The following is a 22,113-nucleotide window of genomic DNA, read 5'->3' as shown; positions in this document are numbered from 1 at the left end:
TTGTCATCTCAAGGATTTGATGCCTTGTGATTTCGTATTAACCTGCGATTGTTGTGGCGCTAGCATGAAGGCGCGAGAGCTGCAAAGCGGTATGTCAGTGGCAAACTAGAACTACAAGTGGTCCCGTGAAGCTCGATGTAGTGGCAAATATTGCTAGTCATGTAGCGTAGAATGCTTCCTGCAATTCATAATCACCTAAAATCGTGATTAGTAGTTTTTTTGAGCTCCACGCTTTTTGAAGCAGCAGGTGCACACAAACAACTTCTAAGTCGAACATATTCCACAGGCTCGCCACGGACAAATCACTGCCGGCACTGCCACTCGAAAATTGCCTTTGGATTTCAAGGTGCTGCTCTTGGGCATGCAGTTGTCTGCGGTTTAGGCGCAGAGGGCTCCAAGTAGGTTAGTATTGCGGGTACTCCTGAGCAATTTTTCTGCGTGACTAGTGAGCGGTGCAACAATATGCCGAATTCACGCAACAGGGCAGTCGTAAAAGCGCGTGCATTCCTGCCTGACAGCTTGCTGGTAAGCGAATGATCCAGCAGGCGCGCCTACTTGCATGTTGTCCTTTCTCGGTCAGAAGCCGTCCAACTCCCAGTTTTCACCAACGACAGAGGAAACAGGACCTCCGGATCGTTGTCGGAACCCCCCTTGCAGATTATGGGACATGCAAACACTACAAGAAGTCATTTCGGTGGCTTCGCTTTCCATGCTGTGGCAAGGCAAGCTGTTCCCTGTTGCGTTAACCTGCGAGCTGTGGCGGACAAGGAATGTGTTGCCGTTTATTACTATAGATTGGGGAAAGCAGTGTTTCTTTGTCCTGCGGCTAATTATAGTTGCGGCCCGTGTGTTCTTTTGCGCAGGCATACCCTTGTGATATCTGCCACGACAACAATGAAGACCACGAGCACGAATGGGCAACGCGCATGATTTGCGGTTTTTGTTCCGTTGAACAAGCATTTGCAAATGGAAAGCCTTGTTCTTGCGGAAAGGCACTGACGAAGGGAGGCGCTTCAGCTCACTGGGAGGCAAGCCATTGTTCAGTCGGATATATGTCCCTCAGTGTTTTGTTTTATGATACTAACGTAAACAGCAGGTTGCAGGTTGTAAGTGTTGTGTTTTCAGTATTTACTGTTGCGGATTTAGGGAGGCAAAGGGTGTAGAGACAGGACACGGATGAGCCGAAAAGATTCGAGAAAGTACAAAGGCCTGAGCAAGTAGTGGGTGAAGTCATAAAATCCGGCTAATGATGTGGGTGCATGGCGCATTAACGGATCAGATATAACATTCAACTCGACTACTTCGAAGGCTATGGTGGCGCTGATTCTGGTGGATGTCACAATTTTCGTAAATCGAAGCACATCCAGTGCATCAATTTTCCTTTAACAGTAGAAAACAATTGGCAGTGTTCACAGTTGAGCTATTTTTAGGCTGTTGTATGCTCCATACTTCTTGCATTTTAGAACACAGTTTTATCTCTCATCGAAGAGTCACGTTATGGATATTCCACAGTTCTTCATCGCGTGGATGCATCGGAATCACATAGTTTCACATGTGAGTCTGCGTGGAACATTCATAGTGGTCATGAAGTGCGTAAGATAGTGGTGCTCATCAGAGAGCAAACGACGTACTATCATATGATGCAGCAACAGTTGTGACTTCTCTTACCACTAAGTCTTTGCCCGTGCTCGCGCCTGTATTGAGCTCAGGGTTCATGTCTGTCAGCTTAGTAACGGTCTCCGAGGCCTACAGTCGCCGAGTGGGTTTGCGTGACTTTGACGCAATTTGCCATCCTGACAGCGCAAAACAAATCGTGTGCACAGTTGACAGACTATGTACAACGCTACCATTAAGAAAATATCGCTGAGCACGTTCAGAACTTCGTTCTTTCACAGCGTAGCCTCAGATACAGCTTCCCAAATGTTGCGACGATTGTGTCGCATGGAACACAAGTTCTGTGCAGGAAAGGTGAATGTTTTAGGTTGCGATGAGAACTGTGGTCTCTTAAAGGTCGGCTAGAAAAAATCCATTGAAAGCCTTCTAGGATCCCAAAGACAGCCCTGACACAACGAAGAACACTGGTTGGCTTCGTTCACTGTGTCAGGCCCGCTGGCGCGGCATAAGCCGTGCACGAATAGGCAACGGTCAAAGGAAGCTGCTTATTTCTCACTTCTCAAAACACGCTGCTAGCTAGAGTCACTGACGTTAGAGGAGATACTGTCATTTTTTTTGCGTTAAGTCACATGGTGGGTGAAGGGACATATGGTCGATTTGGAGTACAGTCCAGTTCCCACAGCAAGCAACTCTCCTACGATCCTACCAGCATCAGTTTGTCAGAAGTACTTAGATATGCTCCTCCACTGTTGGCAATTGTCCACTCAGCTCCGGCTCCGCGAGACAATGCAGCTTGTGGCCGCCGCTTGTAAGTATCATGACGTAGCGGGCATAAAGTTCATACACTTCTACCAGTAAGCTGGCAGTGAACTATTCTCAACAAAGAATTCTGCGTTGAGCTTGGTTCATAAGCGTGCCTCACTAGGGCGAAGACTGCCTGCGACATGATGCTATGCTCATCGAATTGACACTGTCCGGAGAAAGAGCCGACGGTAGATCCTGAAAATCGTATCCTTTAGAGTTTATACTTGATAGCGGAGAACACAAATGACAAGCATACTCCTTCAGATTAGTGTAGAAATGGCAACCTCTTATCCATGTCAAGATTTCTAAGTTTTGGAGTGCTTTGGGCTCTTGCGTGCACACGAGCACATCTCCACCATGCTGGGCTTGAGAGCCTGTGGATGGCCTCTTGCAAATGTTACTAGGATTTGAGAGTTTCAGGCATACATTTGGGCTGGAGTGGCACATGTTTCAACTAGGAAGGAGCTGTAAGACATGCCGCATGTTCCTTGTGAAATCAATGGTCTCCACGGCAGTTGCAAGGCAAGTGCTCGAATGATGGCTTCGGTTTGCACTGAAGCTTTAAAACACTCAACAAAAGACACAAAAGTATCTTTTTCAAGCCTATGCCCTTTATGGATATGCTTTAAAGACTGGGTTCGCTATTGGCTTTGTCAGTGCAGCGCCGGTGCACGCTCCACCGTGCCTATCCAACAGCCCATTCGCCCTCTGGGGTCACTTAAGCCGTTCGTTTTTTTGCAAGCAGGCTAAATCAGTTTGCTAAAGTGCGACGAAATTTCATATTAATACCTGAATGTGTGCACTGAAGCTGTACAGTTCAACTCAGAATGAAGTCTTTCTTGGTTGTTGCTGCGGCTCTGGTGGCCTCGTCGCCAGTGGCCTGCTTTGCAAAAACAATCATGGACTACCTTCGCACCGACGACAGGCTGTACGAAGCCAAGGCAATCGCAGAAGAAGCAGGTATTTTGGATGACGTGGACCCAAGCCGTTTTGGAACACAATTAACATTGATGCTCCCGTCAAATGAGGCTTTTGACCAGCTCAACGCTGACCGTCCGAAGTGGCGCCAAGCACTCATTAACAACAAGCAGAACGTTGAGACTGTACGCCAGTCAATAGTAGCGAGTTTCTAATGCAAGCTTCTTCAAGCCGCTGCCCCCAAAGACCCGATTGTGCATTGTCAGTTGTATTGTCGGCTGTACTATGGAAAAGCCTGTGCTGGTCTGTGCTTTCTTACAGCTCATCCTTTTCGCGGCAAGTGATATGGTGGTTACTCCGGCATCTATCCGCAGCGGCAAGTGGGAGGCGGAAGGCTCCATCGTTTCACTGTTGTCTGAGACCGCCAGCATCGCGTCCGATGGCTATGTAAGGAAGTGAATATAACAGTCCGCAGATTTTTGATAGCAAGCAGAGTGGCAAAAAGGCATTCAATAAAAGCTGTTCCACTTTCGTGGTTTGTGCCTTCAGGTGTGCGTCAGCGACTACACCAGAACTGCCTCGTGCGACGACCCTGATAGCTTGCCATGCTGCGCAATGATCGACCTCGACAACGTGATGAAAGCTGATGACGGATACATTTACCTAATAGACGCTGTTATGATGCCTCAAGAGATTGTTGACAAACTGCCGTGAATTTTCTGTCCCTTTAAGCAGCGTCACCTATGCGTTGTTTGCTTTGTTGGCACAATCAATAAACCAGAAGCGGAAGGTGTGGACGCGTACAAGCGCGCTACTATTACTGGTTTACCTGTAACTAAAGTTAGCTTTTCAAAAAGTAAGCACAAGAAAACCAAAACTTAAAAAATTCTACCAGAAGGGGATTTTTGGTTACGTTGCATACACAAAACAGCGTTAGAATTGTGCAGACGCATTCAAACTGCCATTTTATTTGGCCAACCCATAGGGGCTACGGCCTTACTAAAGTCAATTCACACAAAACTAGCGCCAGAAGTGTACACCTATTGTGAATCCCTCCCCAGATGCTGGATTCGATTGATGCGGGCGAGAAACGGAATTTTCTGTATGAAGGCAGCTGTTTGTTCGGCAGCTGCACTCCTGGTTCTCACAACAACAAAACGAGAGTTGCTGGCCACTTTCTCCAGTGTGTCCGTTTCAGGATCGATCGGTAGTGGATCGTCACATGAGAAAGGTACCCGCGGATTTGTGACAAGACACGACTGTGCACTTGAAACCTTACTCCAGCCGATGGCTTTTTCAATCAGACTTCGAAGAGGGCTTTTGGCAGCATCTAATTCGATAGTGTAGGAATGAAAAGCTTTTCTGCCTCCTTTGAAGGTCTGTTGAAGCTGAGAACAGAACCATGGAACACGCACAAAGAAGACAATGATGCGAGAAGTTGAACAACTAAGTAAATTGATAGTGGGCTTTACTACTACAGTTGGTAAACAATTTTGTGCCCAGGACTTACCGGAGGCTCATGGAAAAGATATTCGACCTCAAATTCCTGTAGAGAAAATCAAACAACCGCAGTTACATGAATAGAGTACTGGCCAGAAAAGCAGCCGCCGGGTTGGAACAGCCCATAGCTAGCATATGCATGTTGTTAGCTTACTCCTGGCCTGATGGTTGGGATCAATGCCTGGAACTGAAGAGAAAAGCGTAGCACAGGACAAGCTTGTTTCAGTGATTCTATAGCGGTAGGAAAAACTTTTGTGCTCGTGCCTACATGCTGAGACAAAGACTATTCTTACGTTCGGGTCCAAACGAAGCACGACAAGGCAGTTTTTGCCTTCTGGAACTGGAATTTGTCCCAGTTCTGTGCTCATGACTACATAATAAGGGAATTCTGTTTTTGGGATACACCCTTCAGGTGTCTGAGTTCCCCAGAATGCTCTGCACCATGAGTGTATTGGTGATACTAGATTCCGAAGGAAGACCCTCAGCGGCTGAGAGCGGACATCGCCTAAGTTTATGCGCTCCCCTCTCGGTCCTTGGATGAAAAATCCAGGAACATTGCTTGCCTGAACACACAAAGCATGTAAAAATAAATTCGAGTAAAAAGTAACATATTAAGTGTTGTTGAGCACACCACTCGACAACAGATGCCTCGAATATGAACTCACAGGGCTTCCAGGAAGTGTGCCCCAGGTCTTTTCTGTTGGTAGCATCATGCCTGCAGGGGATTGTGGTGAAGGTGGCCGGCTGCCCATCTGCATGGGAGCGTGTGAGCCGATGGCCTAACAAAAAAGAGCAACGGACTAGCATGCCCTTATATTATTTCAGCTGAAAAGAAGGTCTTAAACTGACAAGATGACATTTGCCTAATGGTGCGAAGCGAATGCGAAGCGCACTGACCTGGACACTCATTGACACATGCTTAATGTGTTCTTGTTGAGCCTCCTTTGGAACAAGTGCCCACAGAGTAAGGTTTGACAACATCTGCTCCACATTTTCCGTCGGCCCCAGAGGAGTTTCGACAGAGAAAGTGCTTCCATCGTGCTTTGTAAAAGTCGTTTGGAGTGTCAATTGCTGATGCGGGATGTTGGCTTCTTGTAACATTCGCCCTAGCTGCTGCCCCATTTGCCTCAAAATACTGTTGATGCTACTTTTGTCCGTGGAACTTATATAGCGCAACGGGACTTTTACACTTTGACCTAAAATGCCAAGGTCGACAGCGCCATCTTCCACCTGCGACCCAGACGTATGTTACGCAAAGAATTACATACCAAGTCTTTCTTTAGATTACGTACTTGGGCAGCTACTTGGTTTCGACATATCTTATAAAAGAAGAGCGCTTACTGTTATTCTTCCTTCGGGCTGCGCAAAAACAGCAAAAGCAGTTACACAGACCTTTAAATGCCTGGTAGATGTACGTGGGTATATGTACAGTAATGGACTTGGTGCCTTCTAAACAGCTGTTGTGCGATGAAAACGTACTTTTGATGCAATCTTAATGTCTGCAATTGACTGGAGAGCAATATTAAGATGCTCCAAAAGCCTGCTAACTGTCTTGTTCTTGTCAACAGGCGTTATGGGCACCGTTACTCTTCTCGACGCTGGGCCTGCTCCGGTAAAGACGACTAAGTAAGATCCATCAGGAACGTTTCCAACAGGGGTGTTTAGAAGCGCGTCAATGGCGGCATTAGGATGCTGTAAAGGATGCATAAATAACCGAACCAGAAACCTTATTTTAATTTTTGGCAGCAACCACTATATAGTAAGCTACGTTCGCGTTTCGTCGTGTTACCATAAACACGCGTTTGGGCTGAACGAATTATCTTGTTTATTGGTACTCACTTTGAAGGCTGGGGCTTCCAACGCCTGAAAAATATAAGATGCAAAGAGAACAAGTACATAGCGCTTAACAGATGAACGCTGAGTTTTAGAGTTAGCGATTGTGATCTTCAAAGCCAAGCTTCAATAAAATTTAGGTTACTCCAGTTGACGCACCTGTGTATCAATGCGAATCGTTTGCCCGGGGGCAACTCTGCTGACTTGCTTCAACGAGTTGAGAAAGGAGAGCACCAAATTCATCCCGGGATTTCCATGCATTTCCGCTACTTCTTGTAAGAGACGCATTAGGTCTGCAGGAACCAGCTGAGTTGCGGACTCTCCACTTGGACCAGTTATGTTGAACTTGAAGTCTGTTGGTGGTTGTCCCTTTCCGGGAACCTGGATGTTTAAGATCTTGGCGAAGTCGACCGGAGAGCCCGGCGACTCATCATAAACCGTCCCGTTCACCACGAAATTCTGTTTGCAGGTCGTAATAACATGCACCGCAGAGTGGCAGGCAGTGGACAGAAAAGCTTATGCTTTCATGTAAGTGTCTGCTTCCTGTCACGGTAATTCTAGAGCTTACCATTCGTTGGTCAGCAGGAATTTTTCGAGGAGTGTATCCAGGGGCAGGTTGTCCCTGAATCGCGCTCGCATAGGAAATGTTGTACCTCTGGTGCCAGAGAAACTGTGAGAAAACAAAGTGTTGAACTCAAAACATAAATCGAGGTCAGAAAACAACGTACGATGAAAACAATTGAATGAGAGTCGTCGAGATCAACAGCACCAGTAAGTCCTAAGATACTGCCGAGAGTATGTCCAAGAAGCTGTGCAGCGCTAAGGACTCCTCTATAAGCAGTGCCGTCAACGACGACGGTGATGTGTATTGTCTCGGGATTGTTCAGCCCAAGAGCTTTTTCGAGCCATTCAACGATTTCGCCAAAGGAAGCGTCTAAACGCTCTTCTGTCTTTGTGAGGGGAACACTTGTTCCTGCCAACGCAGTAATCTGCGGCGAAAGCACAGTGAGATGGCAAAAACAATGGATGCAGAATGCGACGTCAAAAGCATGCTTTCAGTCGTGCAGATGCAAACTCTACAGTGTTACAAGTGGCAACAGCGGATATGAAAAACCCACAGAATGCGTCGGTCTTGGCTTTTGATGCTGAAAAATATGCGCATACACAAGCCAAGCGAAATAAGTCAGACTGGGACTTTGACATTATCGAGCTGAGTGCAAATATTTTCACGTCTTACTCACCAAGGTAATGTGCGGATTATGAAGCATTTCGATGACGTTTTTCATTGGCAATGTGTCAGGGACAGCTCCATGAGAAAGTGAAACAGTTGTGCCAAAGTTTGTAGGGCGTCCGTCACTTCCCAGCGTTTCTGGGTGGAACATCTCAAAATCCAACCGAGGTCTAGCGGCCCCAGGAGGAGGTGGACCCCCTATCCTGATGTTAGTGGCTGGGATTTTTATTCCCGTTGGACCCTCAGCATCTGTAGTAATCTTCGTAACGAATTGAGAAAATGGTGTACTGCCGTCCATGTTGAGCTGAGCCAACAAATCTGAGAGTGTTCCCATGTCAACGTCCTGAATAACGCACGGACAGAGCGGTATTAACCATGTAGGCAACAATTTTGCGAGTAGAAAGCTAGCTGTGAGCCGGAATTGGGGCCTACTTACTCCGTAATGTCCTTGAGGCTTTTTGATTATCTGTACATCAACGTCAGAAGCACAAACATGAACGCAGTATAATCCAGCGGCTGATGCAGCAATTCAACAGATCAACACTGCTGGGAAGGCACTGAAGATATGCGCTTACCGTGATGGTGATTCCCATAAGACCTGGAATTTGCGGAGCCGGCATATTTTTCCATTCTTCTGGAATCTGTGTAAAGTTCCATCGTGATCCATCGCTAAGCTCAAGAAAAGTCTCTAACGTTACACCAGGTTGCTGGCTTGCCAAAAGGTTGTTTATAACAAACCCTAAAGGCTCCACTGTGAAAATGTCTTCTGGAGTGGCGCCACGGTGCGAGCTGATGAAGGAGGTTTTCAAAGCTTCTGGCATGACAATTTTTATCTGAGTCAGAGATACATTGAATTGAGTCAAATCATGCTATGAATGCAGTAGGCGTAAAATCCTGATCAAGATACAGTGCTTCACGCTTGGAACGCTGAGGGGATGGATGGATGTCAAGAACTTACTGGAGGAAGAAAGTAGACGGACTGCAGAAACAACTCAGCACACACAAACGCATATCTAGCTAGACTAGTTTTGCTATTAGATTTCATCTTGTTATAGCGATGTCGTAGTGAAGAGTCAAAAATTGTGTACGCAAGCCCACCTGTACAACGCCGACAATCTCTGTAGGCCGAACGCCTTTGAAGGTTGCAGAGCAAAATCTAGCGAGCTCTACCCAAGATCCAAGACCCTGCAGCATCTGCTGAGTCAGAACGCAGTGGTTTGTGCCGGCGAACGTGAAAGCCATTTGATCCTCTGGATGGCCTCCTTGTAGAACCTGCTCTATGTATTTCATGGGGTTGTCATCCCAAGGGGCGGTGAAGTAGTGAGGTCTTTGCATGCGATCAATCAAAATGACCTGGGGAAATGCAACATTGACATGGTCATGTAAGAGCTTGTGACAGACCTGAATTTGAAAGGCGTGGTCCTTATGTCTGATTTGCAAATAGCGAGTGTTTACAACTTACCGGCACTGCAGGCCTCGCTGGGGCGTAATTAGGAGTTGTCCCCTGCAAAAAAAGAGCAGGTTAGTAGCATATTAAAATATGCATAGCAATAATGCTGTCCAATCCGCGAAAAAGTACTGTAGCAAGGGGCGCTGTTAGAATCAGTTGAAGGGGACTTACAGGGCTGAACGCTGAGACTAGAATGTCTCCATCTAGCACTTCAATAGGAATACCACAAAGCCTTGCGGCTTCTTCCTTTTTCTTCAAGTTCAGGAATTGTTGAAGCGTGATCCCTGGGCAATAGTAGTACTTTCCATTGCCTGCGGGGGCTTGGATGTATACGAGTTCGCCCTGTGGTGGTGGCGGCTTGCTCAGGTTAAAAACAAGATTGAAGTTGTCATGCAAGTCTGGCAAGTGAGAAAAGCCTGGGATTTCCACAGTTTGGTGCAAGGGATTGAAAAAGGCCTTTCCGCTCTCCTCTTGGTCAGGGTCTGGAAAAACATTGAATTCGGCTGTTGTGCCGCGAGGTGTTGTACCTGTTCCTGGCTCCATCATTGTTCCCCACCGTTGTGGGTCTTGACCAAAATAGTTAATACTTGTCTCACTGTATCCACCAGGGTTCGGCATTCTTTGTACATACGTGGCTCCAGGAACATTAGCTCCAGGTTGCTGAACCATATTAAAATATACGTCATTTGGCATAATTCCAGAAAGCGGTGATCCTGGGCGCCTAAACGTGAACCCAAGGGGCATTTCATTCTGGAAGAAGACAACTGGCGTTCCCTGTATGAGACGACACGCATCAGACTCAGAGATGAAATCGAACTTAGTTTGCAGGCAACAAGCCTTACACATTCATATTAAGCTTTAGCTGAGAAAAACAGCAGGAAGCAGCATTAAAGTACCGGTTGAGATGTCGGGTACATCGCTGTTTGAGAACCCTCGATCCAGACAAATGGGGAAGATAAGCCTTGCAAGTCATTAAAAGTGAGGTTGCACCAATGGAGTGCTGTTCCCCAAGTTAGGTTCCTAAAGTCTTCTGAAGTGCGTATACCGCAAGGACTGCCGCTAACTTGCTTTGTAGAGCTGTACAAACTGTAGGACAAGGAGTACTCGCCATTTGGTAATTCTATGTTCACGGGTCTGTTGGGATTTGCTTTGGCAGAAATATTGCGGGAAACCCTTGCGCCATTGGCCCTTGCTATATCGATCTGAAAAGAAACAGTCAAATGCTTGCAATGCCTGAATCGCCGTCCGAAAAACACATTAACTAGCACTTTGCAACGCTGAAAAAATTATTTTTAGGAAGAGTAGCTGGTCGGGGTTTGTGGGTAGCGCACCGTTATAACTCCTTCTCTCTGCAAACACCAGACACAAAAAATGCTTATTACATGTATATATATATATATTTACAAACAGATTACGCCTTATAAGCTGTCTACTGTAAGTATGCTTAATTTATGGCAGTCTGAGATAGGCTGGCTGTAAAACCTACCAGCAACACCTTGTCTTGATCAGTTGGCTGCATAAAAAAACAAAACAAAAATGAGATTCATAAGGAATTCGGGAGCGACTTGATAGTTCATTGATGAAATGGTGAAAATAAAGGGGGCTCACTTCATGGAAGATTAGAATACTTAACCTTCCAGTAAGTCTTGCAATGTCGTCCGCTGGAACCCCCAATACTGCCAACATTTCTCTGACGAGAGCAGCATCCCGAGGTTTGTCACTCTGCAGAAGATCTCTAATATGACGAATTTGCTCTGGCGTCATTGTGCCGCTGTGCTTGGCGAACTTCCAATTAATTTTCGTTTCGTCATACACATTTGCAAAAGCGACTGTCAGGCGCTCTAGATATCTCCTATTCTTTTCAGGGTCTCCGTGTGCGCGGTTCCACAGGCGAAATCCCTGAGCCAGAAATCACACCGAATGATACAACTTGAGCCAAAGTTGCAGCTGCTCTTTTGTTGCAGCTTGCGAGCGGCAATAAATCCCAAAGGCAATCGATGCACAAGGATGTAAACATACTGTAGGTGGCGGTGATTTTATTCCGAGCTCAAAGGAAAACGGCTGCCTGTTTGTTGTTGCTCTTTGTAGCCCTGGGCAGATCTTGAGCAGCTCTTCCAAATGGTTGATAAGCTCTAGAAGTTCTCCAAATGTGCTAACTTGGCATTTGCTCTTCCTGTTTCCGCGATCTTTTTCCTTATCGTTGCGTACAACAAGTTGGATTTTCGTGTTAGCTAAGGGTCCGAATCCTCGTGTGCGTGACAACCAAGGGCCCAATAAGTTTCTCCAATTCAATGGATCGGCAACCTAAGAACAATTACAAACCACTAGGCGAATTTCGCATTGCCATGCCACCTGTGCTTGAAAGAAGAAAGCAAATATGTTTAACTTGGCTGCTGGCGTTCCTTTGTCTTACATTGACGGAAAAGAGAAGCGTTTTCTGTGAGAAACAAGGCAGCACAAACAGAAATATTCGTCAATACGAAATGAGCTGTAGTTCAAGCGAATAGTGCGCGGGAATAACGATTCCTCAAGCTAAGTGACACAGCCTAAAAAAATAACGTACCTCTCCTTCGATGGCCTCTGCCCTCTCCCTTCCCTTTGCCTCAGCTGCGGCCTTGATATCGGCTGCCGTACGCTTCCACTGAAAAACAACACAAAGGTAGCCATCTGTCGAGTCTCCGCTTTTCTTTAGCCACTTGCTGAGCGATGAATTAGTTTGGTTTAGTTCTCTGCTTACCGCAAACATGAATAGGCGAGCCTTGTCAGGAGCTATTTGCCGAACATTTTCGATAGAAACTCTTAGTTTTTCTCCTGAAGTAGTGATCAAGAAGATCAAATCCTTCTCGGTATATCCACCAAGCTCAGTGAGCACACGGGCAAGCTCACTGGGCTGGATGCCAATAGTACCATCTTTGCGCGAACAAACGGCCTGCAGTGCGACTTTAAGAATTGGCAGTTCCCCTTTTGCAGGATCTGTTACGACACGTGGATATCCTTCAAAGGTAAAGTAGCTTCGGGGAATTTTGTAGATTTTGGATAGTTGCGTTACGATGCTGCGCTTTCCTCCTATTGTCAGGCCTGTGCTGAAATCCGCGGGAATTGTGACATCAACGCCAGTATCCGAAGAAGATTCCTCGTTATCAACATCAAACTCAACCTTGACTTTAATCTGCACATGTAACAAATTTGGTCGTACTCGGATTTTTGCGCGGCTTTGAAAAGCTTTAATTTTTTCATCTATGTTTGTATTTTGTCTGTTGTTCACCTTAATTTGAGTAGCTGCTTTTTCTTCTTTTTTCTCCAACTTCACTTTATGCTTTATTCGCCTTTTTTCCTCCTTCCTTTCTTCCATTCCCTGAAAAAGGACGGTAGTCAAAATGAATTATGCATTCAAAGAAGGAGTTTGCTGCCGACAAGTACTACACGAGCCATGGAAACCTTATACAACGCTCACCAGCACACGAAATGAAATATCGTAGACGTTTGCAAAGTCCATTGCTGCAGCTTCAGGCGACTGGCGGGTGGCATGGTGGAAAACTTTCCAAAATTCATCAGAGAGCCTTAGTTCCGGATCTTTGATAGGCACGCGTAAATCTCTTTCCACCCCTTTTTCTCCCAAATAAAAGAATGTGAGGGCTGACGGAACTGCCCACTTTGTTTCCTTTGCCAGAATCATCTTTATTTGGCGCCTTAGTCGCTGAATTTCATCATAATCTTCTGCCGTCTTGTTCGGCTTTGCTCTGACAGCTTCGATTTGAGATTTAATCTTCGTGATCTCCGCCTGTGAAATAGCTGGGTCCGGCAAGTTTAATTGTGCTAGCAAGTCGGGCCTTGTCGACGCAACGTGTTTCCTCATGAGCGCCAGCAGGTCACGAAGCCTGACTGGGCGAACAAGATCAGCTCCTCTCAAAGTTTGTTCCATGAAACGCTGTACCTCATCAACGCTTGTACTCTTCATCTGCGCCCAGCAAAACGGTCAAGCGAACAATCTGTGAGTATTCTACCTGGGCCAGCCAAGGTACATGAGAGAGGCAAGACTTCTACTTACATCAGCAGCGTTGCACTGTTTTTGCCAGCGTTCAGCGCGGTCGGAGATGCCTTTGATCTTCCCACAGAACACCGTGTGCATTGAAACAACAAGGCATTTGCCCTTTTCCACGTCCAGGCGATAACATGCTGTGACCTTGCCAAAAGGCGTCTCCAAAGTAATTTGCAACCCCTAGAGAGAGAACACGCAACGAAAATTAAGCAACTTTTGCGCAACATCGCTGAATCCTTGGAATTCTCCACTAGCGACCAATCGGCCCCAATCGAGCTACCTTCGAAGCCGAAGCTCACCTTACGACGCTGTTGGATAGCTTCTTTGACTCCTATGTAGACCGAGGAGTCCGGACGAAGAGTGATTGGGTTTCCATCACTGTCAAATAGAGACAATTTTGTTGTTTTTCTTTCAAACTGGGGATAACGATGGAAAAAGTTATCAGCAGCTGTCTCCCAAGTTTCCCCAGGACGAATGGGAACTGTGTGCGATTCTTGTCCCCCGCTGGGTGTTGTAACGACGAAATCCAATCCACCCTGTAAAATAGATCAGTGGACATACGCACATAGTCGTCAGTATCCCCTGAAATTGTGCTTCATGGAATCGTGGAGAATCGTGTAGACTCAAGAAAAGACGATTACTCTTCATGTACTTTTATGTTTCCTACCTCGACAAACATGTTCTTGATCGGTATGGTTAAAAGATGATACGGTACTTGGAAATCTTCAGGCTTTAGTGCCTTCCAATTTGGTGTGTGTAGAAGGGGCTTGAGAATATCTATCAGCCTCATCCTCTCGCCGCCTTCAACTTCAATTACAATCTTGTTGAATAGAGAGTTGCGATCTTCGGCAGGCATGCTTTCAAGATCTACTGGTAGTTGTAAATGAGGGATGTGCTGTCGAAGCCAAGTCTGTATGACGGTAAAAGGGCCTGTTAGGGCCGAAGTGCCTGGGCGCAGAGGCACGTTTACCGTTTCTCCTGTCACGTGTGCGCCAGTTCCATCAGTAAAAGTATCTCGACCGCCAAGTATTGGGAACTGCATTGTGCAAAAGGTAAGCGCATGCATTTTTTCAGATAAAAGGGTTACCACGAGACACGCGTGTATCCGAACTGTGCATTCCTGTTCTGTTTCGTGTCAACACGCCATACCTGCGGATGCCAGATAAGTTTCACTTTGGCAGGCGCCTGATGATACCATGCTTCTGGAATGAACCCTTCCGGTAGAGCACTTGCTTCCGGCTTCCCTGGAGACTGAACGTATGGAAATTCCATGGTTGGCACTTTGTACTTCCAGAAAGGTCTTTGAAAATCCTTTAGAAGATCCGGATATTTTTCGTTTATTTTGACCCTAGACGTCACTGTTTTGATGCTAGGTTTTCTTTCCCGACCTTCCTTGTCGAATTTAGGAATTTCCACGCTTCCTTTTAGCAAATGCTGCAAAGGACAAAAATGTGAGTAGCAGTAGATGGGAGCATTGCAAGAAACAAGATGGAAGACTGCCGGGCAAGAAGGGGAAAGGACATACCGTCGCACTAAAGTATAGGGCAAGCGCGTGGCCTCGCCTGTGCGCGTCAGTGAATATTGCCCCTAAGCGCTTGCATTCGGCTGAGGAACCCTTGAAGTTTAGCTCCTGCCTGTTCTCTGTCTTGAGTTCAGGCTGCATCTGCGTCACATTTGCCACTGCAGTAATCGTTTCGAATCGTAACCCTTTGGCATTGACAATATTGCATCCGGCAGGAGACTCCGCAGCTTGGCGAGCCTTCTTCAGAAGAGATTTGATGATGATTGTATTTCTTCTGGTGATTGAAATGTCGTATTGAAACATACACCAAGGCTGAATGCCTTCAGGGGTTTCCAAAATAAATATGGATTTGACTGAACGCGGCACACTTGCTCCAAAATTTAAGCTGATGTCATTGACCACAAATGCCGGGTTTTCAGTAGCAAGGTGTGCCAGTAAATGAAGAAGTGTTGGATACATTTCTACAAACTCTGCTACAAGTGGGTAGATCTTTCCGTTTATGGTAACGCTGAGTAATGCGCCATTTTTCTCAGGTTCCTTAGGAGCGAGAGCAGCGCGCAGGTCGAGATACCGCTTTTCAATTTTGTGCCATTCACGCACTGGGCTTATAACGTGAACTGCGGAGCTTCCTCCTGGGAAAACGATTTTCGCGCTTAGCTGCGGGAGACATAAAAACGCAAGACAAAAGATGAAGACCAGCGGAGAAAATCCAATTAGGGCTCTCGAGCGCATGAGAGGATGAAGGCAGTTTCACTCATGGGGCACTTACCGCTGGTGAGAATTGTCCTGCAACGTAGTCTGGAACCTTGTCGACAGGCGTAAGCCGGGTTCCAAAGAGTGACACGTTATCGCGTTGTTTGTTGGAACCAAATGGCTGGCCAGTATGATCATAAAAGAAAATTTGCGGAATTCCGGCGGTGTATTGAGGACCGAACAACCCTGTGATGTTGAGCTGCCCAGGGCTAACCCCTGTAGTTCCTGGTTGCCTCCCTTTTAGCCAGAGTTCATATTGTTGTTCGGGTGATAATTCGAACCATGAGGTTGGCACAGTGAACCTTTCCGTTTTGAGCCCCGGAATCTTTCCTGCGAAAGAGCTGATAGGAGTGTGCCCCTTAGCAGACTCGTCAACCAGAGCCCTAAGCTTCAACAGCAACGGCCATGTGAGGTTCTCGACGAAAGGGATCTCGATGATGGCCTGCACAAGAGAGGATACCTCAGAGTGGAATATAGAAGCGCACGCCGTGTAGCTAATCTTTAGTAGCCAAGTCTCTTCCCTCTTGTAGCAATAAAGGAAGCATGTAGCTTACGTTGCGCTCTAGTTCCCCAGACACGGGCAAGACCGGGTCTTTTCTTGCAGCAACCATATGAAGCCACTTCAGAGCTTGCTCCTCTCCTCTGACCTCACTTTTTTGTTTTTCCGCGCTAGTCAGTGTTAATCGTAAAATGTGAAAGGCATCCGCGTGTTTGAGGATCGGCGGATGGCAATTTGCCGCCAACCAGCCTTTAAAATCTGCAAGCTGCTTGAATTCTAGAACCATTGTCTTTGGAATGCTAGCGGTTACCGTGTCAACGATTTCCCTTGTGCCCACCACATGTTTAAAGGCCAGTGTTAATGCCACCTGGTTGGAAGTAACACAGACTACAAGTTCACCATATAAAGAAAACGCTCACAGCGGAACTTTGAAGACACTGTCGCAACAGTTGAACTGCACACAGTGACAGGAAAAAAGTACACTTACACTAGGCTTGCTCGCCGCCGCGTTGTAGCTTGATTCCAATTTCAGCTTCAGCTTCCCTGCTGTGGGCGAAATAGCCTCCCATATCAGATCAAAAACGGCCTCTGGATTTTTAGCGAGGTCAGATATGTCCTGAAGAAGCTTGGCCTTTTCTGCACTGGTGGTCGTGAGATTAAAAACAGCCAACACAGATCCGCCTTTAAAGGCTGCAACTTGCGTAACTTTGACTCCTTGAATAATAACAGAGCTAATTGCTAGTGTCACTCCCTTCAGAACAGTGGTGCCCTGTGCAAATTGCGATGCCTGTAAAATAAGATACAAAAAGTAGCAATCAAGTAATAGCTTTCATGCGACCAATCTATAAACAATTGGTAAGCACACAAATGCCTGCACCTGCAATGCGAAGCACGGACAATGTGTGCACACATACCGAAGGTGCTTGTCGCTGTGTTGCAGCAATACTTCCTGTGAAAGTCTCAGGCGCTCCCCTGACGCTAGCTTGCGGAGAGGACGGCTGAGGTGTGCTGGCTGCATCTGGTGCGGCTGGCTGCTGTACTCCTCCTGCTTTGCCTTCCGTGCCAGCCTCTGCAGTAGTCTCTCCACGAGATGCAAGCAATGAGTCTTGTAACAGACTAATGCCTGGAAAAGTGGATTTCGATGCCAGCTGAGCCTCTCCCAACATGATTTCACGAATGTGCAGTGGTTCCAATGCCGAAGGCACGAAAGCCTGGCTTGTTGCCTTTGAACACATACACCGCAAGAACATAAATATTTGGAGCCTGTACAAACCTTAATTTGTCATGTAGTAGCTTCGAGTTCTGTGTCTAGTTAACGGTGCGGCCGCGTACCTGTGCATTTGATGTCGTTTGTGAGTCATTGTGTGTAGGGAGTGCTGAATAAATAATACAGCGCAATGCGCATCAGTTACAGGCTTCGACACCAGAGAGAACAGTATTTTTAACGGTGTTTAGGATGTTCGCTAGCAAGGTGGCTTGCGCAGCTACAAATAAATGGCTGTGTAGGTTGGTAACTCGCTTACCGTTTTCAAGTTGAGCCGTTGCTGGTGAGACTAATGCCACGAAAACTCCAAATAGCCCTAGAAGTGAAACCATCCTTTGGAACACGTGGTGGCGTTGTGCCCGCGCCGCGGGAAACTTCCCTGCGGTGGAGAGGCAGTGTGAACGGCACTTGAACGCCGCACCGGAATGGGGGGATATAATTGTATTTGGGAGGCTCTTAACCCCCTCACATTGCCAAGCCATCCGAAAGAGTTATTGGAAGTGTTGACTGGGCTCTTGGGTTTCCGACGTCCAGTCGGACAGCCGTAAAAGCTGCTTGGTATTTCAGGGCAACCTTGATCCGCGTACAAAACTTGCTGTGTCAACTCTAGACAGCAAGCTTGGACTTGCTTAAATTTCAGATCGAGACGAAAAATCAGTCCAGATGAAAGAAGGCCTTCTGTCTGGTGAAGCTAAGCAACAAGCTCACCGTCGTCTTGCAGCTCGTTGACTTTCCCCGTTGATAAAGATGGCTCTCCTCGCAACAACTCTTTGCAAGTGGCTGCAACCTTAGAACAGCCACGGAAACTGCTAAAACAAAGTTCACTTAAAAATATATTAGTATACTTCAAGAAGACGAAACAGCCACGGAAAGCCTGATCACTCTGACGCTGTTGGCTTGCGAAGTCCCCAAGTCCGGTGGCCGCACAACTTTGGCGTGAAACACATTCACAGTAGCCCACCAAATAATCTACTAGACCCAAATATATGACATGGTTTTCAAAGAATACAATGTTGCGGACAGGAGGCTCGCTGGTTTGTAGCCAACCTGCAATGCGGTAGCCGCGCTGGGGCCCCTGGGCCGATGGTTTTAGACAGCGGACCTGCCGGGTCCCCGTCGCTCCGATTTCCAGCCGTCGATTGAACCGCAGTGACTTCGGAATACGTTGACTAAAACATAAAATTGTACACGACTTTTAGATGGTCCAAGTAAAAGCTAGTAATGTGCGCGATATTTTTGTTGAAATCCCTTTCGCTCAACGGTGCAAGACAATGGTGGCGAACGGGCACGCCGGCAAGCAAAACCGATCTTTCGGCTTCAGAAGCCTCAAGAATAATCAAAAACATACTACTACTGACTGGCTACATAGAAGTGAAGGTTTACTGGAACGTAGACATGATTGAGGACAGACCGTGCAAGCCATTTTCGCACATGGCGTCCAGTTGGAATGACAGAGTTCAGACTTGCCTGTGTCGGAGAAGATCTACAAAACTTTCCCTTTTCATTAGTTGAAAAGTTACTTATTTTGGTTCAGATTCCTGTCAAGTGGGACTTTTATTGACGGGCTAGCTCTTTTGGCAGATCGCCCTGCTGGCCAGCGTCCTATCTTTCAGGGTGACGCGATGCACAGAGGGACCGATTAAGCTAAGGTAGTGAGCAAAGCTATATCGAAAATCTAAAACAGTAAGAAATCAGGAAACTTAGGCAATTCCATCGAAACGCTTGTGGAAGACGTGTACCTGGGCAGTGCGATGCTGGGCTAACCGCCTGTCAGGGAGCACTAATGGAGAGCTCAAACTACGAAACATGTCGAGCTCTTCCATTCAGGCACGTGAAAAAGGATTTTTCAGCTTTATATCTGTTTTCCAAAAGTATGTCTAGCACAGCTTCCAGACGTCATACAGGTGTTACGTTGCTTGCTAGCTCAGCTGACTGTTCCCTGGACAAAGGCGCCAAAAGACCATATTTGTGTAGAAAGGCACCTTTTGCTCACAGACAACAATCAGAATACAATTACTCAGGCCATTTTTTCAATGCTGCCAGAGAGTTGCTGGTTACTTACCAGCTCCCACAGCCTAAAGGTCGCTGTTCCCATGTTGCAGCGACGCAACTTCAGTGCATCAGCAGGTAATCGTATATTGGCCGTGCAGTTAACCATACATATGAAGCGCACAGCCTTTTTTCAAGTGGCAGAATGACGAGTTATGGCGATAACAAGCCCCACACTCCCTAAAGATTTCATTGGTCAAATTGAGGCCCGATACCCTTTGCAGCCTGCTCTTTCTCCAGTGCTGTACCCTCACAGTCGCCCCCATCCCACCTGCTGGGTTTGTTGTAACAATTAGGATCGCAGTGCCCATCTCCAATCCACTCTTTGGCACAAAATTGGTACACCGCCTCAGGTTTTACAGAGTAATCTACCTCGACTACTGCAGTAACGTTGTCGCAGTCCCCAGAGTCGTAGCCGCACGCGATGTTGTTGCACTGGCTATCGCAGACGCCATTACCAATCATCCATAACCGGCACGAAGAGTCACAGACTTTAGTGCTCCCATTTTTCTTACGAATGGCTTGCATAGAGGCATTCGTCTTGCTGTCGCAGTCGCCTTTGTCGTGACCGCATTCGGGATTATCGCATTCGCGATCACAGTCTCCATCGCCCAGCCAGGACTTCGAGCAGTTAGCATTACACATATCAAGGCATTCGCCGCCATCGAAGAGGCACTCAGGGACATTGCATTCTGGTGTACACGATCCATTGACGAGTAACCTGCGTTCACATTTGCATTTTGGAAGTTGAAGTCGGTGCTGCTTCAGCATTTTTTGCTTTTGCTGCAAAGCTCTGCGTTCCAGAGGCTGGACTCCTTGATCTTTCCACGCTGCGCAGTCGCCTGCGTCCCAGTTGCATGCAGCTACGTAGCATGCGGCATCACACAGCCCGTCACCTTGCCATGAGGGCTTACAGTCTCCCGAACACCATCCCGTGCAATCCCCTTCATCGAAGTTGCAAGCCTCCGTGTTGCAAAAAGTGTCGCACCAGCCATCTTTCAGCCACTCTTTCCTGCATCCCGGGCTGCACGCAGCACCTCCTTTATTGTCTTCCTTGTCGACCCTGCTCTGGGGATTCTCCTCATCATTTTGCTGTGGAGGATTTGCGGCATTCAAATCGCGAGCAGCAGCATTGCTTTGACCCTCCTCGATCACTCCTTGAGCCCGTTCCTTCTCTGTTGAAGAGTCCTCACTCAGGAGTCCGACGTTCAAGCTCGTCTGGGTTTTGTCCTGTCAACTCACAAGAAATGGCAGCTGCATTAGATTTAACACCAAAGCTCCGGCTGTTTGCACAATAAATTGTGTGTTTCAAGGTGTAAGCCAAATATACTCAATCCGTGACTTTCACCGTGTTTCAGGCATTCCTAGAAGCTGAAATTGTTGTTTCCCATATATGGTAACAACTCTTCCTAGTTACACTTTATCGAGAGGTTGTTCCCCACCGTGGAGTTATCGGCTCCCTCGCCTGTAGTGGATGAAGTCGACGACGCAGGCCTTTGACGTAGCCCTGGCACTCTTTCTCCGAGTAAGCCCCCTGCTGGTGCTGCTGAAGTGCAGTGTTCTGTCCATTGATAACACACTGAGCAGACTTCATGCATGTGGCGCCACTTAATCGGTAGGGCGTATAGTTATCACACACATTATGCTGCTATATCGGAAGGGCGTATAGTAGTCAAGATGCTCAGTTTAGCGTGCGGAAATAGTATGCCGCAACGGCCACGTACACACAAGGCCATGTTCTTGAAGGTACATGTGCAGTTGAGGACATCTCTGCGGGCATTATTTTACTGTGTGGTACTACAGGCGCTGAATTCGTAGTAGGTGAGAGATTCTTGGTGAGAGATCCTTGCCTTTTAAATTCGTCAAGAGTAGCCACAGCAGCAGCGCTGGTAAATAGACACTCCAGCGCATTTTCCCAGCTAGTAGTACTTCTTCGTCAGGGCTCTGTGCCAGTCATTAACAATGAAGGATGACAGAAACGTGAAGCGTTTGCCGCTGGATTCGCCGAAAGCTGATAGAGCGCCGTTGCTTTTCTTATCTGCCACTATTTGAGTCAGTGTTCATTGGTCATGTCTTTTAAATAGGAACAGGGACTTTAGTAAAAAGGATTTCTGCGCAGGGAAGTCCAACACATTGAAGCAAAGGTGAACGATGCGATGTTCACCTGGTGGGGCGCAATGCGGGGCTCGCTGTTTCGCCGTCAGCGGTAAAAACGAATCTCGCCAAACACCCTAAATGGTCGAAAGGTGAAGCGAGAGTATTTGCTCCGTCGTGTCTGCAGCAGGAAAGATGATCTGCGACGAATAGCATAGCCGACTATATGCTTCTGTTGGTTGTACCAGGGGCGGGCAGAGAGACTTCGAAGTTTTGGGCAGCTAATGGAGTTTCTCTAAGTATTAGCAGCAAGAAACCAATATAATGCTGCAGCGTATGCCTTTGGAATAAAAGCTACAAAATTTACGCCGCATTTTTCGGTGTGGATCAGGCTTTGGTGCACGGTCCCAATGAGGGCGACCACGCGCCAAGCGATTGGTCCGCATGAAACACGTTACTATTGTGCTCCAACAGGGCTAAAAAGCCAATTAACTCATTTTGTACTTGATTTTCCCCTTTTTCAGTTCCAGTTTCAATGATAGA

General features: G+C 47.0%; 5 protein-coding genes across 5 annotated transcripts; 1 reads left to right on the top strand and 4 right to left on the bottom strand.

Moving 5' to 3' along the window:
* Positions 1 to 3,245: 3,245 nt before the first annotated feature.
* On the top strand, positions 3,246 to 4,050 carry ETH_00031660 (uncharacterized protein; the record flags this gene model as incomplete). The annotated part of the gene is made up of 3 exons (XM_013378329.1): positions 3,246 to 3,521; positions 3,658 to 3,783; positions 3,886 to 4,050. The coding sequence occupies 3 exons, from the start codon at positions 3,246 to 3,248 to the stop codon at positions 4,048 to 4,050; spliced, it is 567 nt and encodes a 188-aa protein (XP_013233783.1).
* Positions 4,051 to 4,376: 326 nt separating this feature from the next.
* ETH_00031655 (uncharacterized protein) lies at positions 4,377 to 6,543 on the bottom strand (the record flags this gene model as incomplete). The annotated part of the gene is made up of 7 exons (XM_013378328.1): positions 4,377 to 4,724; positions 4,847 to 4,882; positions 5,130 to 5,399; positions 5,502 to 5,615; positions 5,734 to 6,066; positions 6,178 to 6,195; positions 6,316 to 6,543. 7 exons carry the CDS (start codon positions 6,541 to 6,543, stop codon positions 4,377 to 4,379), a joined length of 1,347 nt encoding a protein of 448 aa, XP_013233782.1.
* Positions 6,544 to 6,810: 267 nt separating this feature from the next.
* ETH_00031650 (uncharacterized protein) lies at positions 6,811 to 10,019 on the bottom strand (the record flags this gene model as incomplete). Its single annotated transcript, XM_013378327.1, has 9 exons — positions 6,811 to 7,128; positions 7,238 to 7,291; positions 7,398 to 7,658; positions 7,911 to 8,243; positions 8,476 to 8,733; positions 8,859 to 8,879; positions 8,999 to 9,253; positions 9,363 to 9,404; positions 9,522 to 10,019. The coding sequence occupies 9 exons, from the start codon at positions 10,017 to 10,019 to the stop codon at positions 6,811 to 6,813; spliced, it is 2,040 nt and encodes a 679-aa protein (XP_013233781.1).
* A 623-nt stretch (positions 10,020 to 10,642) lies between these two features.
* On the bottom strand, positions 10,643 to 17,329 carry ETH_00031645 (uncharacterized protein; the record flags this gene model as incomplete). The annotated part of the gene is made up of 15 exons (XM_013378326.1): positions 10,643 to 10,699; positions 10,837 to 10,863; positions 10,959 to 11,249; positions 11,370 to 11,654; positions 11,914 to 12,705; positions 12,805 to 13,308; positions 13,399 to 13,569; positions 13,689 to 13,925; positions 14,057 to 14,425; positions 14,539 to 14,823; positions 14,915 to 15,568; positions 15,681 to 16,106; positions 16,219 to 16,530; positions 16,651 to 16,950; positions 17,078 to 17,329. The coding sequence occupies 15 exons, from the start codon at positions 17,327 to 17,329 to the stop codon at positions 10,643 to 10,645; spliced, it is 4,962 nt and encodes a 1,653-aa protein (XP_013233780.1).
* Positions 17,330 to 19,665: 2,336 nt separating this feature from the next.
* Positions 19,666 to 21,074, bottom strand: ETH_00031640 (notch (DSL) domain-containing protein, putative; the record flags this gene model as incomplete). Its single annotated transcript, XM_013378325.1, has 2 exons — positions 19,666 to 20,706; positions 20,919 to 21,074. 2 exons carry the CDS (start codon positions 21,072 to 21,074, stop codon positions 19,666 to 19,668), a joined length of 1,197 nt encoding a protein of 398 aa, XP_013233779.1.
* Between the last annotated feature and the right edge of the window lie 1,039 nt (positions 21,075 to 22,113).

The sequence above is a fragment of the Eimeria tenella genome, genomic scaffold (genome assembly GCF_000499545.2).
Source record: "Eimeria tenella Houghton genomic scaffold, Eth_scaff8, whole genome shotgun sequence".
In the NCBI taxonomy this organism is placed as follows: domain Eukaryota; phylum Apicomplexa; class Conoidasida; order Eucoccidiorida; family Eimeriidae; genus Eimeria; species Eimeria tenella.
Note: the sequence above shows the minus strand (reverse complement) of the source record. Positions and strands in the feature narration are given on the sequence as shown.